This window comes from Podarcis muralis, chromosome 6 (assembly GCF_964188315.1).
Source record: "Podarcis muralis chromosome 6, rPodMur119.hap1.1, whole genome shotgun sequence".
NCBI lineage: Eukaryota > Metazoa > Chordata > Lepidosauria > Squamata > Lacertidae > Podarcis > Podarcis muralis.
The window spans coordinates 39,558,084-39,578,994 of record NC_135660.1 but is presented as its reverse complement, the minus strand read 5'-3'; the positions used below and the strand labels follow the sequence as shown (position 1 = coordinate 39,578,994).

The following is a 20,911-nucleotide window of genomic DNA, read 5'->3' as shown; positions in this document are numbered from 1 at the left end:
GTAAAGATGATGATTGTATAATTTAAATTGGAATTTGGGGTTAAATAATTTAAGGTTTAATTTGGGAGTGAGAGCTTGTAGAACCAACATTATGAAAGGGGAATACAGTAGGGAGGGGGAGGGGGAAGTCCTGGAAAGTGGGTAATGAAAATAAGATTTCAAAAGTATTTCATTTTTGTTTGTTTTTTTATTTTTGTTTTTATTTCTTTTCTGTATTCTGAAAATTTTAATAAATATGATTAAAAAAAAAAAATTTAAACCGGCTAAGCGAGAGGGCTTTTTTTTGGAACAGCGAGTCTCGGCCCCCTCCAAAGCGCCGTCCTTTGGGAAGAGGAATACTTTCAGTTTCCTTTCCTCGAGACAAAAATCGATGGGGGAGGAACTTTCCCTCATTCTCTCTTCTTTGTCTTTTTTTTGGGCGACATCCTGAGGCCGAGTCCATCTGTTTGCTTCAACCTTGTGGTTGAGAAAAAGGGGAAAGGTAAGTCAAGGGACAGGTTGATCTCCTGCGCAAAGGAAAAAGCTCTGGGCGTCGCCTTCCTCGGGTCACCATTTTGTACTTGATACAGTAGAAGGGACCGTCTCTTGATTCCCACCGATCTGTTTTAAAACGCGCGTGTCGTGCCAAGTGCGTAAAGTATCACTTGCTCCGGAGAGTCCTGGTTATCTCCTGCTCGTGGGCATGGAGGTCCCCCGTCTCCTCGGAGGGCGCACGGTCCCACTAGAAGCCCCTTGTTCTCTCTGTCCATGAAGCAGACAAGCAGTCCGGGAGAAACGCGCTTCCAGTCTGCGCTCGGCTCCCTCTCGCCACAGACTCCGGAAGCGCCTCTTAACGCAGCAAACAAATCCGAATCGGCGCTGCGTCAAGAGATCGGGGAGAATCGAGCCTCTGCCTAAGTTTCGTGCAAGCAACTGGGGATGAGGGACGCCCAATAAACTGGTCTAAGGGCAAAACAAAATGAAGACACGTCTCTTGCGGGCAAGATTTATGTCTTCCCGTCCGTCTACTCCTCCCCCGTCACTCCAATACGAAGGGGCAAAAAGGGGCACCGCGCATCTGAACCCCATTTCCTCTTCCTGCTCTTACTTATGTGGGGCCAGAGCTCTCACAAGCTGTTTCAAATCTAAAGAAACAAGTTGTGCTCACTTTCCTCAAGCGATAAAGTCAGTTCTTCCTCCTCTGGTAAGCAGTCTGAATAAAGATAGCAAACTTTTTAGGAACACACCCTGAAAACTGCAGGGTGTGTTCATTTCCTGCCTCTGAGAGTACCAGAAGTCCGGTGGCTGCTGAAGTAGAAACACCCGTATCTCTGAAACTAATAAGGCACATCTGAAACAAAGCGAAGTGAATATCCTTGCGCCCAGGATGTTCAGAACAACTCAGGAGATAATTTTGAGTAAGGGGTTGGGGTGGGGGTTGATACCATTGTCAGAGCTACCAACTGAAACGTCCAGCTTTTTATTACAGATATCTGGTCAAACACTAATTTTACTGGAATAAAGGGCTAGCTTCTGTTTGCCGCTGGCAATTCAGACTGCCAGTGTGCCATCAACGGGCACAGACAGTTTTTAGCATCTCCAAGACCTGAGGGATCTGGTGGTGTGATCAGAATGTTGGACGGCTAGTGGGGTGGAGTCAGGTTGAAACCCCGACTCAGACATGAAGGCAATCTTGGGCCAGTCTCTTTTATCTTGACCTAACCTACCTCACAGGGTTGTTGTATGGATAAAATTAATGGTGGTGGAGAGCCTGGTATGCTACCCTTTGCTCCTTGGAGGAAGGGTGCAATTGAAATGAAACTCATGAGCTTTCATTCTTTCTGAACACTGTTCACCCCCACCCCTAGTTTATTTGTGACTCTTGCTAATCTAAGTTAAACTGAAGCCATCCATGCTCCTAAATTCACATTGGAATCTCACTTTGGCCACAGCTGGGTACTCAAAGTAAATATAGAAGGATACCCATATAAGTTACTAATAGTCACACAGAACACCTAAAGCTGAGTCGAAGTAGGAAGTAGGGAAATAGCAGCACAATTCTGCAGCCTGATCTGAGGTTAGAGATTTATCAAGCCTCAGACATGTTTTTCTTCTTCTAATGGGACCTTTCTGTTTATAGGCTATACAGTTCTTTACTTTGAGCTTGAAATTCTTCTTTAAATAGCCATGTCATTTATTGCTTTCATTGACTTTTTTTGTGTTCTGATACTTCTTGCTTTGTTTATAGCATGTCTGCTCCAGGTACTTCAGATGAAATTTTTCAGTGGTTCAGAGGCCAAAAAACACAGATTTCTTATGCAATTAAAGATACTTTCCCTCTTCTCTATCTCCTACGAGACAAGAAAAGAATATCCGAAGAAGATTTTAAGGTGATTATTATAGGCATTGAATTTATTTTTAAAAACTCCACCTGGACATGTGAAGTCCATCTAAACTAAGAGTGTGAAATCTTTGTCCCTACAACCAGAAGGGTTTTCTGGGTTATAGGTGGAGCACAGCATGAGAGGCACTGCAGTATGGCAGTGGCGTAGCGTGGGGGGTGCCAGGGGTGCCGGCCGCACCGGGTGCAACATCTGGGGGGGGCGCGAGTCCAGAGGGCCCAGCCGCGTCGTGCCCTCGGCCCGCCCCTATTGTCAGAGCGGCCGGCCAGCCTCCGCCTGCTCCTACCTTGCCCACCCAAGGACTGCGGCAGCGCCCGCCCCCGTGGCCACCTACCCCGCCCCGCCTCGCCCATTGGCTTGCCTCCCTCAGCCCCGCCTCTCTCCGATGGCCGCGGGGGGTGTCCTGCTCGGCGCCGGCGCCTTTTTTCAGGAGGTAGGGAGGCTGGACGGGGAGGTGGGGTTGGAACGGGCAGAGAAGGAGGGGAGCTCGTAGCCAAAAGGGCTGCGCCGGCCGGCAAAGGGCCGGGGAAAGTTTGGAGAGGAGAAACGCACCGTCATGATTTCCCGGTGGAAGCGGCAGGATTAGGGATGGCGAAGCGTAATTACGCACGAATTTCGCTGGGTGAGAGCTTCGGGGATCGATCGGCGGAAATGGGAATCAATTGGAATATGAGAAAGAGAGAGAGAGAGGGAACATCATTCATAGGCATAGATTTGTAGGGTTAGGGGGCGCAAATCCACAGGTTAGGGGGCGCAAATTACTTGCCTTGCCCCGGGTGCTGACAACCCACGCTACGCCACTGCAGTATGGTGAACAGGGAGTCAGACTTAGATTCAAAGATCTGGACTCCAACTTCACTCAGTCAGGGTTGGACTAGATGATCCTCAGGTCCCTTCCAACTTTATGATTCTATGATGAAGTTCACTGGGTGAACATAGGCCGTTTGCACTCTCCCAGCCTAACCTTCCCCACAGGATTCAGGGAGTATCCTCCACTCATCGCTCCTGAGTTTCTTTAGGAACAGTTGGTATAAAAATGCTCTAACAACAAAAAACTTTGCACGGAAGGAGAAACCTTACAAGTTAGTGGGGAGATGTGAGCCACAGGAAAAAACAAAGAAGACTAACCCCATAACAGCAGCCGATTGTGGCTTGTTTCTGAAGAACAAGTGGCCAAATGCCTTGAGGCTTTCTCTGGCATTGATAAAAAGCATAGGAAAGGACATTAGCTGGTCTGAGGGATGCTAAGTGTGCAGGTTATGTGAATCTGGCAAAGGAAGTTAAAACTGCCTTGACAATTTTTGCTTCCTTTGATTGTACTGGGATAACCACCCAAGTAATCTGCTGTTAGATCTGGTGGGAAATAGGAAAGCTACTTTGCATTTTCTCTCTAAAAATGTTTTAAAAGCCTGTATTGTTTCTTTCTAGAAATGGTGTGATAAGGTAATTGCACGACCAAATGATATTTCTAAAGTGGTATACGATGTCCTTGAGAGCATTCAGACCAATGTGTTAGCAATAAAGGAGATCTTCTGCAAGGAGAACCTGGAAGCATATCAAAATTTACAGCCATTATACGAAAGCCTAGAAAATGGTAAGTTATCTTGTCGGCGGTGCTAAACCAATCAAATAAGCCTTAAAGATAGAAAAGTCATCAGCATTTACTGAGAAATGGTACAGTCTGTCTTTGGGCCACAAAATCCTGTAGAAGCCATGCATTCACTTTGCCTCAGCCCTCTGCCTGTCTCCTGGGATATAATAATAATAATAATAATAATAATAATAATAATAATAATAATAATAATGTATTTTGTTTATTTTTCCAATAGATTGCCTTTTATTGTGAAAAATATCAAGGTGGTTTGCAAAGTAAAATGAGTACCCTTAAATAATTAAACATGAACCAGAATATTCAAAACTCAGTAAAGCCAATACTAAGAATTAGTGTCTAGGAATGTCTGTAGTTTTTACCAACAGGTGGTATGTCTGCAAGGGGAGATAATTCCATAATGTGGAGGCCATAGTGGAGACGGTCCTTCCAGCCACCACAAGGTGTATGCTTGCAGGACATAGAATGATTAGAAAAGGCCTTCAACGATGCAGGGAATGGGCAGGCCCATATTAAAGGCGACACACTTTCAGGTCACCTATGTCAACAATAAAACCTTAACTCAGTAGCAAAAAGGCAACCAATATATGTATATTTTTATGAGCTGAATACAGTGAAAGATTAAAAGCCATGTGGATGTGGAGAGTGTGTGCATGAACTTAACAGTTCATGGCTGGTGATGCCACCTTAGAAGAACCAAGCACACTGTTAAGATTGTGCCAACCTTATACCTTATACCTGAACTTTACTTGAGGCTCTCAGCTCTTTTATAAGCTTCAAATAATTTACAATTCATTTTCGCCATTTACCGGTAATTTAACATTAAGGTGGCAATGCCCTTGTTTTCCTAACACGTGTCCTCTTCAGTTCTCCAGCAGGCTCAGAATAGTTCTGCCGCAGTACCTGGGAGCAGCAAAGTACTCCAGGGAGAAATGAAGAAACCTGCGTCCCCTGGGAAGCAACAAAGTGAGTTCAACAAAAGTCCGTAAATGAGGGACAGAGCATCCTGTTTCACTACCGCATTCTTGATTATTTGTGCTAATAAAACTATCAGGACAGTCACATGTAATCTTGCTTTCAGTGAGTTTGTGCCTGCAAAGGTTTGGGGCAGTCACAGTGTTTTGTTTCCACTCTGACGTGAATGCACACTTCGTACCCCATCCTCTTAGCAGGATCAATAATCTGGTAAGACCACTGTCATTCTCTGGAAGGCCAAAACATGGGTATTGTAACAGCTGACATACATTTCTTGATTTCATCTAGGAAAAGGCATGCAAAATAATGAAATACAAGTTTTGAGTGTTGAGGTCCGAACACTGAAAGTACGCTGTGGAAAAAGCCAAGGTGTTTTCTATAAGAATAGATTCACAGCAGGTAACCATTGTGTTGGAATAATATAATTATACATGGGATTGCATCTGCTAAAGGAATGTGATACTAACAGCAGATGAAAATATTTTGGTTGTGCAATAGCACAAGGCCTGGCCATGTTGCCCAGAATGCCTGGCTTTGAGAAGGAGCCTCTTGGCCTTTTCTCCGTGTCCAAGTGCAAAGGAGATGTTGGAGAAGCCCTGCTTAAGCCCTATGCTGAAATTCCTTTCCAGCATTCATTCTAGGGCTGTGCCCCTCTGATCTGCCCCATATCTCTGATTTGGGAGGAGGGTGTCAGGTTGACCCACCTTGGATCAACACTGGGACCCCCACCCCACCTAGCATTTAAGCTGCTTGCAAAAAGCACCATGCAGCTGCAGGATCAGTGAGCAGAGACTTCAATCCTGCCTGGTCTATGCTATTGCTTTGCAAGCAGTTTCTTTTTTTTTTTTTTAATAAATTTTTTATTGATTTTCCAACATAAATTTTAAACAATACACAATACAATACATAAACAAACAAACATATAAACATAACATTTTTTCCATTAACCCTATTTCACCGACTTCCCCATGCCTCCCTTTTCTGCATCCCTATTTAATAATTTTCTTCAGCAACCCCTCACTTCTATTAACTTTTAAACTCTTTTCCTTTCCTTCTTCTTTTACCCAATCATTTACAGCTGGAATGTTATTTTTGTACATTACCCTTGACATTTTAGCATTCATTAATTTTATAATAGTTTTTAAGATAAGCTTTAAATTTCTTCCAGTCTTCTTCCACCGTCTCTCTTCCTTGGTCACGAATTCTGCCAGTCATCTCAGCCAGTCCCATGTAGTCAATCACCTTCGTCTGCCATTCTTCCAGTGTGGGTAGTTCTTGTGTCTTCCAATACTTTGCTAGAAGAACTCTTGCTGCTGTTGTAGCGTACATAAAAAACATCTTATCCTTCCTTAATACCATTTGGCCAACCATGCCCAAGAGAAAGGCCTCTGGTTTCTTGTGAAAGGTGCACTTAAGAACCTTCTTAATTTCATTATATATTTATTTTTTTAAATGCATTTTTATTGAAGTTATACACAAAAACAGACATATAAGAAAATACAAAGAAAAAAAGAAAAAAGAAAAAAAGAAAACAACAACAACACACATCCGAAAAAAGAAAAACACACAATCTGAACTTCCTTCCATCCTTTTGATAAGTATCAAATATCTCCTTCCATTACGTATTTGATTTTCAATCTATAGTCTTAAATTCACTCGCTGGTCGTATTGTTCTAACCCCGTCAGTTCACTTTAAACATTTATTCCAACATTTATTCCAATATATTTCCAAAATTTGCTCCAATTTTTCAGAAATTTCTGTTCATCCTGATCTCTTATTTTACCTGTTAATTTGTCAAGCTCAGCATAGTTTACCATTCTAATCTGCCAGTCCTTTATGTTGGGGATAGTTTCCACTTTCCAATATTGTGCCAACATAATTCTCGCTGCTGTGGTGGCGTAGAGGAATATCGTCCTATCTTCCTTTTTAATTTCTTTATCCATCATTCCCAACAAGAAGGCTTCAGGCCTCTTGGGAAAGGTATACTTAAATATTTTTTTAAGTTTTTTTAAGTTCATTAAGTTCATTATAAATTGATTCCCAAAAGCCTTTCACCTTTTTACATGTCCACCATAAATGATATAGGTCACCCTCCACCTCGCCACATTTCCAGCATCTCTTGTCCTTTAATCTATACATTTTGGCCAATTTCACAGGAGTGTGGTACCATCTATATAGCATCTTCCAAATATTTTCTCTCAGTGCCATACATGCTGTGAACTTTATGTTACAATTCCAAACTTCTATCCACCTTTCGAAATCAATATTATAACCAAAGTCAATTGCCCATTTAATCATTGCCTCCTTCACCTCCTCGTCCTTTGTGTACCACTCTAATAGTATATCATAGATTCTGGACAGGGTTTTGTTTTTGCCTTCTATTACTTCTATATTAAATTTTGATTTTTTATCATCAAAACCCACCTTCCTCTTATCCTCTTTTAACAAATCATTCACCTGGTGGTATTGCAGCCAACCAGTGAATAAATTTTTTATTTCTTCATAAGGTCTAAGTTTGGGCCCTTGGTCTGTTTTTCTTAACATTTCTTCATAGGTGGCGTTTATCTCCTTCATATTTATTTTCTTGACCGTTAAAGCCTCTATTGGTGAAATCCACCATGGGGTCTTTCTTTCAAGGAGGTTTTTGTTCCTTTCCCATGCTTGATATAATGGTCCCCTAAAAATATGGTCTAAGAAACTCTTGTGGACTTTCACTTTCCCATACCAAAGGTACGAATGCCATCCGTACCGATTATTAAAGCCTTCCAGGTCCAGTAGCTCTCTATTCTCCAGTTTTATCCAATCTTTTAACCAAAGTATACAAGCCGCTTCATAGTATAAGCTTAGGTCCGGGAGGGAAAAACCCCCTCTTTCTTTTTTGTCTATCAAAATTTTCATTTTTATCCGTGGCCTTTTCCCCTGCCAAATATACTTTGCCAAGGCTCTCTGCCACTCTTTACATTGTTTTAGGCCTTTAAGTATGGGGATGGTTTGGAATAAAAATAACATTCTAGGCAGAATGTTCATTTTAACAACAGCTATCCTCCCCAAAAAGGAGAGTTTCATCCTCCCCCAAATTTCCATGTCTTTCTTTATACTCCTCCAGGTGGCATCGTAATTATCCTTGTATAAATTTATGTTCTTAGCTGTAACCCAGATCCCAAGATATTTCACTTTCTTAGCTACCGCAATTTCAGTCCTTCTTTCTAGATCTATCATTTCTTCCTTTGTTAAGTTTTTAACTAACATTTTGGTTTTGGTTTTATTTACCTTAAGTCCTGCCACGGCTCCAAATTCGTCAATTTTTTGTAAAGCTTCTTTTACGCTATTTTTTGGGTCTTCTAGGGTTAGTACGATGTCGTCTGCAAAGGCCTTGATTTTGTATTCCCTCTTTCCTACCTTGACTCCTGTGACTTCTGATGCCCCCCTCAGTCTCTCGTTTAGTATTTCTAATACTGTTATAAACAATAGAGGGGACAGGGGGCAGCCCTGTCTGGTTCCTTTATATATACTAAAATATTCTGTTGTGGTATTGTTTATTACCAATTTTGCCTTCTGTTCCTTGTATATAGCTTCTATGCCTTTTCTAAATTTCTCTCCCATTCCCATCATTTCCAAACTTTTCTTCAAGAAATCCCACGAGATGTTATCAAACGCTTTTTCAGCATCTATGAATACCAAGGCCGCTTGTCTATCTATGCTCATATCCAAATATTCAATAATGTCTATCAAGTTCCTTACATTGTCCCTTAGTTGTCTCCCTGGGAGGAAGCCCGTTTGATCTTTATGTATTCTGTTGTTCAGAACCTTTTTTAGTCTTTCTGCCATTATATCTGCAAATAGCTTGTAGTCATTATTTAGTAGTGAAATTGGCCTATAGTTTTTCACTTCCAAGGTATCTGCATCTTTTTTAGGAATCAAAGTAATATATGCTTCCTTCCAGGTATTCGGGATCCTTCCTTCCTTTAGTATATTGTTCATCACTTCTCCTAACACTGGGGATATTTGGTTACTTAGTGTTTTATAATATTTGGCCGAGAGGCCATCTGGACCTGGCACTTTCCCATTTTTCATCTTTTTAATAGCCTTCTTTATCTCTTCTTGAGTAATTTTCTGGTCTAGTATCTCTTTTTCTTCTTTTGGGATTTGTTTTAGATGATGTTCTTGCAAAAAGTGCTCTATTTCTTGTTTTGTTTCCTTTCCTCTTTTATATAAGTCCTTATAATATTTTTGAAATATCTTCCTTATTTCTTTTGGCTCTTCCACAATCCTTTCTCCTTCCCTTATCTTACTAATCGTGTTTTGTTTTCTTCTTTCTCTTATTTGCCACGCCAAATATTTGCCTATCTTGTTTGCAGATTCAAATGTCCTCTGATTCATCATTTTAATTTTCCATTCTACCTCTTGGTCAATTATTGTAGAAAGTTTAGCTTGTAATATCTTTATATTCTGCTTTGCAATCTCCTCACTGGGGTTAATGGTTAATTTTTTTTTCATTTTCCATAATCTGTGTTAGGATCTGTTCCTTCTTTGACTCTTTTTCTTTTCTTACTTGACTATTTTTCTGTATTAAAAAGCCCCTCATAACTGCCTTTCCTGCGTCCCACACCGTCTCTATAGCAGTTTCCCCGTTTAAATTCCATTTAAAGTAATCTTCTATTGTCTCTATTGCCTTATTTACGATCTTCTGATCATTAAATAGAAATTCATTCATTCTCCATCTAGTTGTTTTAATATCCTTGCCTTTCAGCTCAATGTAAACCGCATTATGGTCAGATATAATTCTTGGGAGAATTTCTGATTTAATTAAATTCTGAGTTAATTCCTTCGAGATCCAAATGCTATCTATTCGCCCCCAGCTCTGATTTGGGTTTGAGAAGAAAGTATATTGTTTTATAGTGGGGTTTTTGAGTCTCCATGCATCAATTAATCCCAGATTATTTACCATGTCAAAAAAGGATCGCGGTAATTTACCTTCCTTCTTCTCTTGTTTTTTTGTTAACTTATCTAAATTTGGAGACACCACCCCATTAAAGTCACCCATTAAAATCATTTTTTGATCCATCCATTCCATCAATTTATCTCCTAATTCAGAATAGAAGGCAGATTTTTTATCGTTTGGAGCATATATTCCAACAACAATTATTTTTTCTCCCTGAGACACCATCTGAACAATGATTACTCTCCCTTGATCATCTTTATATAATAATTGTGGCTCATATTTTTCCTTAATATATAATACCACCCCTCTTTTCTTCACTCTATCTGATGTCACAAAATCTAATCCCAGTCTCTTATTACATAATAGTCTCTTATGCTTATTTATTATATGCGTCTCTTGGAGACATATTAAGTCATAATTCTTTTTCAATAATACATGCGTAATCTGATTCCTTTTGTTTTTATTGTTCAACCCATTCACATTCCAGTTTAGTATTTTTAATGTCATCTGTTCTGTAATATAAGTTAATTTATCAAACCTATGCGCAATCTACTGTTCCTTGTCTCCTTTCTCTAGTTCTTCTCCTTCTCCTTTTGGGCTCTCCTCTCTTTCTTCTTCTTCACTCCCCCCATTTTCTTCCCCCTGCTGGTTCCCCACCTCCTCCTCCCCCATCATTTTCCCCAGTTCCTTCTCATATCTCCTTGCAAATTTTTGTAGTTCTGAGATGGTAGACAGTTTGAACTTTTTTTCTTTGAAATAGAATGAAATACCTTCCAGAAACTCCCATCTGTACAGGATCCCATTTTTCTTCAATTGATTTGTTAATTTTTTATATGGGTCCCTCCTTCGAAGAAATCTCGAAGGAATCTCTTTATAAATAATAATTGGGTTTCCTCCAATATATAACCTTTTAACATAATTCTGTTTCAAAATTTCATTTCTTATCTCCAATGAATTAAACATGGCTATTACATCTCCTGGCAATTTTTTCCCTCTGGCTTTTGCCGATTTTATTCTTATTCGGAATATGTTTACCAGACCATGGTTTATCTCTTCTTCTTTTCTATCTAACCATATTGCCAGCTCTTTCACCACTTTAGCTCGGATATTCTCATTTAGATCCTCTGATATTCCTCTAAATTTTAGGTTAGATTGATTCTGGCGCATCTGCGTCATAGCCATGTTGTCCAACAACTCTTCCTGTGTTGCTCCTATCTCTTTAACTTCTAGTCTAATCCTGTCCATCTCTTTCTTACTGTCTTTCGCATCTTTTTGCACCCTCTTCACTGAATCCTCCAAGCCCTTAGTTCTTACCGAGAGATCCTTAACCTTTCCTGTCAATTCTCCCACCACTTCCTCCAGTTTCTTATCTAGGGTATCTTGAACCTCTATCAATTTTCTCTCAATGTACTGTTCATTATTTTTAAATTCCTTTCTTATTTCGGTCATCAAGCTATCATAATCTCTAATTTCTCTTGCCTCCTTCCCCTCTTCCACTGTTCGACAGTGGAATTTGCTGCCAAGGAATGTGGTGGAGTCTCCTTCTTTGGAGGTCTTTAAGCAGAGGCTTGACAACCATATGTCAGGAGTGCTCTGATGGTGTTTCCTGCTTGGCAGGGGGTTGGACTCGATGGCCCTTGTGGTCTCTTCCAACTCTATGATTCTATGATTCTATGATTCTATGACCCTCTTCTTGTCTTGAAGACCTCCTTTCTGCTGGTGTTGCCACCCCCTTCTTAGAACCGTTCGGCATTTGTGTATTTGAGTTTAAATCTTCCTAATATACTGTAGGGGTAAGGTATAGAGGTAAACAGGCTAACGTCCCTCGGATAATTACCGCGGGGGTCCAAAATTAACTAAATTGGTACAGTGCAAAAGTTAACTCTTATTTAAGGTCAAATAATAATAATACAATACAATAATAGTACTATTTTGACTGGACCTAAGTCAAGACAGGTGTTTGAGTCCTCAAAGTCTTATGGTTAAATATAGTAAGCACCTGAACCACCAAAACGCCTCCAGATTCAGGGGATTCTCATGGGTAGGGTTCTGCAAAGACACATTCTTTAACTTTGCATCCCGGGGTGTATGTCTCTTTAAATCCCAAAGAGAGACAAGAGAGTCACAGCCGTCTCTGAAGATCAAGAGCGTAGTAATAGTATGATTTTGACTGGATCTAAGTCAAGACAGGTGTTTGAATCCTCAAAATCTTATGGTTAAATATAGTAAGCACCTGAACCACCAAAACGCCTCCAAATTCAGATGATTCTCATGGGTAGGGTCCTGCAAGGACGTATTCTTTAACTTTGCATCCCGGGGCGTATGTCTCTTTAAATCCCAAGGAGAGGCAAGAGAGTCACAGCCGTTTCTTAAGATCAAGAGCGTATCAGATTAAATTAATGAAGGTGGGCCCCTTTTAGCTTGCATAGTATTGCAATCTTTTTCACAGTCTCACGGTCTTTAAACAAGGTTTAAACACTTTAAACACAGTCTCACAGTTCCTGTCTTTAAGCACAAAGTGCAACTAAGGCACCTATCTCCCATACTCCGTTTGAATCCCAATTCTCCCCAGTCCTGCAGTTTAGAAACAGAAAACCTCCACGAAAAACCGTGCTGGCTGTAGCACTCTCCTTCCCGATGAAACAGAAAAGTCTTTTTCCCCTCTCTCTAAACCATTTAGTAATTCCGCTGTAACTGTTACCTTGCCTCCGACACTTATACTTTGTGTCTGAGGTCTTTCCACCACACCACACTCACTTGGCGGTTTGTTTTCTTCTTTTTGTTTCCTCCTCTCTCCCAGCGTCTTGCTATACTCTTTTATCACCTTATCGCCAGAGATGGATTCCTCCTCCTTTTTTCACCAACTTATTCCTTCTCCGCTGGGTTCTTATCAAAACATTCCATTAATCTTATCCTAATTGATGTCTCCAATATTTTCTTTAACCTCCACTGCTTTTTCCACAGTGTTTTTATAACTCCTTCCCAGCTTCTCCACTGTTGTTGGAGGTCCGCCGCTTTCCCTCAGAGCTTGAGGCTTCACAGCATGGAGTCTGTTGCCTCCCCTTTACGCTGCAGCTCCAGTCTTGTTAAAACGCCGGCAACACAGGCGAGCACAGGCAGCGTCGCGGGGTGCTTGTCCCCCAGGATTCCCTCCTGTGGTTTCGGGGTTCACGTAGCCTTCATGGCCCCTCTAAATCTCCATGCTGTTCGAGACCCCCCGGAGGAGTTATCTCGCGCTCCATTTCCCAGAAGACCTTAATCTTTGGGCACGTCCACCAAAGATGATAAAAAGTACCTTCAGCTTCATTACATTTCCAGCATTTATTATTGGGCATATGATATATTTTTGCAAGCTTGACTGGGGTCATGTACCACCTGTAGATCATTTTCATAATATTCTCTCTTAGGGCATTACATGCTGTAAATTTGATACCAGTGGTCCATGACTGTTCCCAGTCAGCAAACATAATATCATGACCAATGTCTTGCGCCCACTTAATCATAGCTGAGACCATTTACTGGTTCCAGTAAATGCTCCTTGACCCCCTCCTCTTTTGTGGTTTTAACAGGTTGCTCGGCTTAGAACCTTGTGGTGGGCTATACATCCTGGGCAAACGAACAGTTTCTCAGAACAGCTCCAAAATCCCCTGACCGCATCCTCTTGCAAACTCGCTGTGTTGCAAAAATATTGTTTTTGCAAGCAGGGGCAAGCAGGGGAGAGAGAAATGTCTTTTTTTTAGCTTTAGTTTGCTCTCTAAGATGGTTTTCAGCTTATGAAATGGCTCCAGCCTGGCTCTCCAAAGTGGACCCAGGTGGACCCCTGGTCCTCACTCCTTCAGTTTCATCTTGTGTATTCCACTTCAACAGCAAGTTGTACATTCTTGACAAATTCTTAGTATTGGGTTCTAACAATTCAGTTTCTAATTTTGATCTCTCCACCTGGAAGCCAATTTTCCTGTCTTGTTTAAACACCTCATTAATCTGAAAATAATGAAGCCAATCTCTTACCTTGGACTTCAATATCTCATAGCTCTGGAATTTCACTTTTCCACCCTCTTGTTCTAAAATCTCACAGTATTTAGGCCATTTAGATTCCATATTAAGTTTTTTCACCTCTTTGGCTTCCATTGGTGACAACCACCTAGGGGTTTTGTTTTCCAACAAATCCTTATATCGAATCCAAACATTATATAATGCTTTCCTAACAATATGATTTTTGAAACCTTTGTGAATTTTTACCTTGTCATACCATATATACGCATGCCAGCCAAACCTGTTGTTAAACCCTTCCAAATCTAAAATGTCGCTTCTCGGCCTTTTGGCTAAGATCAAGTGTAGTGCTTTGCAAGCAGTTTCTCTGCCGGGAAGCCTCTAGCAAAGGAGTGCCCTGCAGCACACAGGATAGGTGCTTCCACTGAATAACTGCTCAACAGAGGTGCTAATCCTGCTCCTTTGCAAGTGGCTTCTCCCAGGAAGCAGGCTCAGGTAGCAGGCTCCTTCCTAATCCCAGAAGTCAGGGTAAGTCAGGGTCTTTTATTGTGATTTTCCTGCATGATGTCCACCTCTCCTTTCTGTCTAATGCCCCACCCCTTGACAACCCCCGATTGCTCTGGGCCATCCAACCTGGCCTGTAGTGATCTGTGTTTGTTGCTATCTAATTCGTCTGATGCCAGAGTCTCTCCTAATATGCCAGTTTGGGCCAACTCTGGTGCACAGCCCTAGTTCATGACACAATCTTTGTTCATATCTTTTTTAATAAGTAGATATTGGAAAAGAATCTCCTGTTGGCAGAACTTCTTTCTCTTTTCAGTGAAATTTGCCAAATGTGTTACATTGATGTGACTTATCTGTTTGTCATAGGAGAGTCACGGAAATGTATCAAGGATTCCGATGGAAAATGGTTCACACCATCAGAATTTAAGGCTAAAGGAGGATATAAAAGTTCAAAAGGCTGGAGAAGCTGTATCCGCTGTGTTGGGATTTCCTTAGAAGCATTAATAATGGTATGCAGTTCACGTATAAAAATCTGTTAAAAAATCAGTTTTTACTTGTAATGCCAAAGAATTTCAGGTGATAACATCAAGGCTTTCCAGTTATCCACACATTGTATTTTTATGGCTGGTATAATATCCTGCATCACGTGTGAATAATTTTCAGGGACAGTTGTTGCATGGAAAAAACATTATTCAAGTATGGCCACCTTAAGATCAGTAGCAAAGTGTCCTGGCAGAATGACATGTCCTCCTACTGACTTTTAAAAAATGATTTATAGTAAGGTGCTACTTATGGCTCTAATTTATTTTGAGTTCATTTTGAGTGTCTCAGAGTAAACCCAATACATGTGATTGTTTCAGTGGGGAGAAATACTGAAGCCAAAACCGGAATCCTCAAGAATGCAGAAGGTAAATAATTACTAGACATTCTTACCAGATGGTTGTGTTTTCCACATATATGGCACACACATTATTCCTTAAGATATTTCTGTGCCCCCCCCCCCACCGTTGCACAACAGTGGGTTAGGCGGTCAGGTTTGCCGCCCAAGGCAAATGGCTTGACCTGACCTCATGGATGGGCTTCACACATGCAACATATGAGGGGAGGAAATCCAAAACAGACAACAGAGAGATCCTCTTTACTCAGAAGCTGAAATGCCAACCATGGCCATTACTAGTGCTACCAATGGTGGTCTATCAGTGGTGAGAGCATTTACAAGGGCATACTTGATTACACACCCTCACCTTAGGGCCCAAGAAATGTTGCATGCATTAGCTTCCTGCACCTCTCATTTCCACATAAATATTGAATTGAGAAAAGAGGAAGGATCACATTTAAAGGAAACTACTAGAGGTTATCAGTTGAAGCAAAAATAAAAAAGTCTGTTTCAAATTATATTTTCTTCCTCACACCATTACATGTTTTGATGATGTTGATATACCTGCCAACTGAATATTCTTTATTAAAGTATTTTTAAACCTCCTTTTGGGGAATATTGACAAGAAATACCACATATTACAACCTCTGTCTCTCTCTTATGCTTTCAATAATTTTATTTTTCACAGTGACAGGTGTTGTTTCTTCTTCTCCATCTCAGCCAGATGACCTGTGTGCTGTGTGCTGTGAGGAGAGAGGTCACTGATACACTGCAATTCATGTCCCAGATCTTTTCAGGAAGACTGTTGAGAAAAAGTTGACAGGCGATGGTAAAATAGAACCAAATCAAGCAATGGTCTCCATATATATCAAAGTGAATGCTATGATATCTTCTCCCTTTAGGGTTTGGTAATTTCAGTAGATGGAAAAGTAGTGGAAGATAAATTTGTTAAGAAATTTTGGGAAGTGTTTTCTATTCTGTAAGCAATTACTTACGTTCCGTCTTCAGACTTGTGAGCCATCCATCCCAAAAGGTGCTAACTTGCTTGCTGTTTTTAAAACCTCTTAACTTTACCCTGTGCTTTCATTTTAAAGTTAATGCCTATGACCCAGATAGACTGAAAACTTAGCAGTAACCTTGATACCAAGCCAAAATGTCCTTAGCAACTCTGTTTAGTGACAGCATAATGGAAAGGATGTGTATATGTGTATGCATTTAGAGGGTTTTTTTGTTTGTTTCCACGGGCTAAGAACAAAGAACTGAGGTTGGGGCTGGTAAATGAGAGGTGTGAAGAATCAAGTTGGAACTGTGATGCAAGCAAATCTGGACTTTGCTGCTTGCACTGGCCTCATGAAACGAGGAGAGGACAACATTAGGACAACCCTGGATTTGGCCGATGGATTTTGCTGCTTTTGCAACATTATGGCATTCTAGATCCTGTTGGAGAGGATGTTGCTTCCCATCTTTGTCTATGTAAAACCTCTGTCTCAGTGCCATTTGGGAGAAGGCTACCCAGCAAACCTCTATAGACAGGACCAGGGCTAGACCCAGGGGCGCCGACTTATAAAAAATATTGGGGGGGCCCATACCGGGGTCCTGCCCCGGGAAGTTTTCTAAGTTCCTCAGCGGCGCCCGGCAGAGCAGCCCTCTCGGCCACAGCAGCCCAGCTCTCCCAGCCCCCGGGGGCCGCCCTCCTCCCTCGCGCACCCACAGCGTTCCCGCCCGGGGAGGCGGCGCCCCCAGGAGAGGCGGCGGCGGCAGCAGCAGCCGCGCGCGGCCCGGGCTCCCCTCGCCGGCCGCGGGAGCCAAGGCGCGCAACGAGGGCAGCCGAGGAAAGGAGCGCGCGGCCCCGTCCCGCCCTCGCCACTCACCATTCTGCAGCGGCCCCGCGAGCAAATAAAACCATATGTCCCAAAGGCACCACCATCTCTACTGACCTTCATTCCAAAGATAGCTTAGCTGGTTAGAGTGTGGGGCTGATAACACCAAGGTCACAGGTTTGATTCACACCCCATAAACGACAGCTGTATATTTATGCATTGCATTATTATTATTATTATTAATATACCGCCCTGTACCCGGAGGTCTCAGAGCAATTCACATAAAAAGATCACAGTATATAAAATAAAGGTTGGTTCCTTCCAACTCTATGATTCCAAGGAAACCCAACCCTGAAACTCCTGGAGTCTCTCACTGCTTGCAGATTGGAGTGGCATGTAACTTTATTTCTCAGGCTTTAACTTGTGGTTGCGCGCGCACACACACACACACACACACACACACACAGACAAACAAACAAACAAACAAACAAACAAACAAACAAACACACACACACAAACACAGCTTCCCATGTAGCTGGCTGGAGGAAGGCAATGCTGGGGGTCCTTTTTTCCTCCCCCTGTTCCTGCAGGACATACATTATTTTTACTTCTCTGCTGCCATTCCTTCAGCAAGACACCAGGCAAAGATTAAATTTACAGTGCCAGACTCCTGCCAAACACCTGTTGTCTACATAAAAAGGTAAAGGTACCCCTGCCCGTACGGGCCAGTCTTGACAGACTCTAGGGTTGTGCGCCCATCTCACTTGTCTACATACCTTCTCTCCAAATCCTCTTAGGGACTGGCCACTTGGAGATCTGCAGGAGCAAGGGGGGGGGGGGGAGAGACACTGTCCCTGAAAGAAAACTGAAGCTCTCACAAATATGACTGAGGTGGGGGTGGGGAAGAGAGAGAAAACAAAACTACTCCCCAGATTTTTGGGGGGTGGGAACCTGGCTTTTAAGCAAAGCAAACACAGGAAATAATATATTTTTGCTCGTCTCGGGTCACCTAAAGAGCACAACGATTCTCAGCTGTAATGCAAACCCTGCGAGTTTTTTTTAAAAACCCTGATTTCCCCGCCCCGCAACTGTTGAGCGCTGCAGCTGCACCTCCTTCGATTCTGACGGTTTTGCAAAAAGTTTGCCGATCAGTAAGAAAACCACAGGAAACCACATTAAAAGCAACTGTTTCTTGAAACCCGAAAGGGACCTTCCAGTGCCAGCGACAGGCTCCTGCGAATTCAAGCAGAGTTAAAACAGAAAGCACACAAACAAAGCGAAAACACAACACGCGCACGTTTCTCGCACTCACTGGAGAAGTTTGACGCGGAAGGAAGGCAAGAGGGCGAAATAACGCAGGCGTGCTGGGGAGGGGAAGGGGCCACTCGGTCACTTATAAATGACGGCCAGGGAGTCAAAATAGCACTAGGGGGCTGGGCTAAATATAGGAGCCGAGGATTAAGGGGTGGAAAGATTTCAGGCGGGTGGGTGCGGGGTGGGCTGGATACTGAGGCCGTCTGCAGGTGGCTGGAAGGGCTCGGGGAGCGAGAGGCTTTCTCGGGGCCCTTCCAGGCGCCCTTTCCCGCGGGCGTCCCCGGAGATGGGCGCAGCTTTCAGTCTCCTTTGCACCTGCAAACGTTTGTTGGCGGAGGTACTGGCTTCGCCCGCAAAGAGGTGCGTAAAACTGCCCGCCGAAACGCCTGTCTCTGTTTTTGCCCATGGCGCAAAGGTTCCGGGGTGCTGCAGAAGGAAAGAGGGGGGAGACGGCCCCCCAATGCAGCATTGCCGCATTTTTTTTAAATCAGCAAAGTTACTGCAATCTAAAAGAGGGATTGGACACACACACACACAAACGGCGGCGGCGGCGACTCCCGCAGCGCCTTTTCCGCAAGGCCCGGGTGACGTCACCGGGGGAGGACGTTTCCGCTGCACGCGCACGGAGCCCAGAGCCCGCCTCCCGTAATAATTATTTGTTTTAACACATTACTGAATGTATTTTAAAAGGTAACTATCGTCAAACAAGGAAAATAAAAAATACCAACATAATTTTGTGATTTTACAAAGCATAATATAACTAACAATTTTCTTAAATTATTGGGGGGGCGGAGCCCCCCCAATAAAATTTTTGAGGGGGCTCGGGCCCCCTCAGGCCCCATGGAGTCGGCGCCTATGGCTAGACCTGAGGTAAACCACCAAATGGTGCCCCCCACCCCCTGGCCAGGGAAGAAGGGGTGAGTGAAGATGTACACCAGGAACAAGTGGGGAATAAATATTGACATTGGGATCTTCTACGCCTATGGATCCTGCCGCCCGAGGCAGTCATCTCACCTGACCTCGTGGATGGGCTGGCCTTGTCCATAGCGGCAAATGTGTCTGCAACACCTTCTCATGCCTCAGTCTTTTTCTATTTTTGCTTGTTGCAAGGATCACTGGCCGGGATTCTTCGTATGTATAAGTATCACGCCATCCTTGGTATGTGTATGGATTAGGGTTAGTCTGCTTAGATAGGATGACTCCTTCATTTGAGTTTTTATTTACCCTTTTCCAGGGTAAATCTCCACAACAGAAAGGATGCCCAGTCTGTAAATGTTTGATCAGGAAATAAAGCTCTTCAACTTTAGTCTGGCTTTTTGTCTATATACTTCCTTGCAAAGAGAGATCCTGGATTGTGTGTCTGAGGCCTGGTCACCTTGGCACACACAGCAATGCTGTTGTTTTAAAGTTCACAATCCAGTTCTGACCCCCAAACTGGGTCATAACAATATGAGCCCAAAGCAGGCTCTTATGCACCACCTTCTGCAGCTTAATCTACACCTTATGTCTGCAACCCACAGGCTGAAGGACCCACAGCTGGGTCATCAGGACCCACAGCTGGGTTGTGAGGCCACTCCAGGTGGGTCACAACCAAACTCACCATGCAAAGCTGCAGCCTTCTCTTCTCTTTCTTATGTGAGGCTTTCCTCCTCACTTTGGACTGCTCCATCTTTGCCACCCTCTGTTGGATCCATGCTGCTTGGCTTTGGAAGAGGTTATCCATCCAATTTCAGCAGCCTCACTGAAACAGTGTCATGGAGAGCAGGCTGTGGTGGGAAGCTGAGAAGCCACAGGTCACTTTTCTTCTCCATAGGTAAAAGCAGCTGGAATCAAAAAGAGGATACAACTACAGTGGTACCTCGGGTTACATACGCTTCAGGTTACATTCGCTTCAGGTTACAGACTCCTCCTCAGGTTAAGAACTTTGCTTCAGGATGAGAACAGAAATCGTGCTCCGGCGGCACAGCAGCAGCAGGAGGCCCCATTAGCTAAAGTGGTGCTTCAGGTTAAGAATGGACCTCTGGAACAAATTAAGTTCTGAACCTAGAGGTACCACTGTATTAAAAAGGGAAAAAATGTTTGAACAACAATACGTGAAATAGTGGCTCCCATCTACTGAAAGAAAACCTATGTACCAACCACATATGTGATGAGGCACTAGCATTATTAGGCACCTTATAAACAACAAATTATGTTCCTGGAGGAACAAAGAAGAACATTATTAGTAGTTTGTCTTGTGTATCCACAAGACTTGTGAGTGCATGACTATACACAGTCCAGGGACAAAAATGTGTTGTCTTAAAAACTTTTCTCAGTGTTGCATGTGGAGAGGTGAAGTTGACATTTGAAGACAAGTAAACGCAAGCAGAATAAACAGGCTACATTGGCTCACTCTCTGGGATGTGAGAAAGGATTATGATACAATTTACCCTAAATTCTGCATCACTAAAAGGTGCTTCCATTCTTCAGCTAATCTCAGTTTTGCCTGGATCTCATTC

At 42.7% G+C, this 20,911-nt stretch overlaps 2 protein-coding genes across 4 annotated transcripts in view; both read left to right on the top strand.

Moving 5' to 3' along the window:
- The window catches only part of LOC114598132 (nuclear body protein SP140-like protein), a 402,008-nt gene that overhangs the window by 363,288 nt on the left and 17,809 nt on the right, over positions 1 to 20,911 (top strand). The gene's annotated exons all lie outside the window — the stretch shown is intronic.
- Positions 340 to 16,238, top strand: LOC114597662 (nuclear body protein SP140-like protein). 2 transcript variants are annotated; one of them, XM_077930067.1, is made up of 8 exons: positions 340 to 481; positions 2,228 to 2,369; positions 3,810 to 3,975; positions 4,858 to 4,956; positions 5,254 to 5,364; positions 14,769 to 14,911; positions 15,263 to 15,310; positions 16,000 to 16,238. In XM_077930067.1, the coding sequence occupies exons 2-8, from the start codon at positions 2,229 to 2,231 to the stop codon at positions 16,042 to 16,044; spliced, it is 753 nt and encodes a 250-aa protein (XP_077786193.1). In that variant the 5' UTR covers positions 340 to 481; position 2,228; the 3' UTR covers positions 16,045 to 16,238. The 2 variants fall into 2 exon arrangements, with proteins under 2 accessions (XP_077786193.1, XP_077786194.1); XM_077930068.1 differs by having other exon boundaries at positions 15,968 to 16,238.

What these genes read in the sequence shown, in the direction of transcription:
- LOC114597662 (XM_077930067.1), top strand. Translation starts at nt 2,229, where the DNA reads ATGTCTGCTCCAGGTACTTCAGATGAAATTTTTCAGTGGTTCAGAGGC. An exon ending in ATACGAAAGCCTAGAAAATG is followed by an intron (nt 3,976 to 4,857) that starts GTAAGTTATCTT and finishes TGTCCTCTTCAG; the next exon opens with TTCTCCAGCAGGCTCAGAAT. An exon ending in GTCCCCTGGGAAGCAACAAA is followed by an intron (nt 4,957 to 5,253) that starts GTGAGTTCAACA and finishes GATTTCATCTAG; the next exon opens with GAAAAGGCATGCAAAATAAT.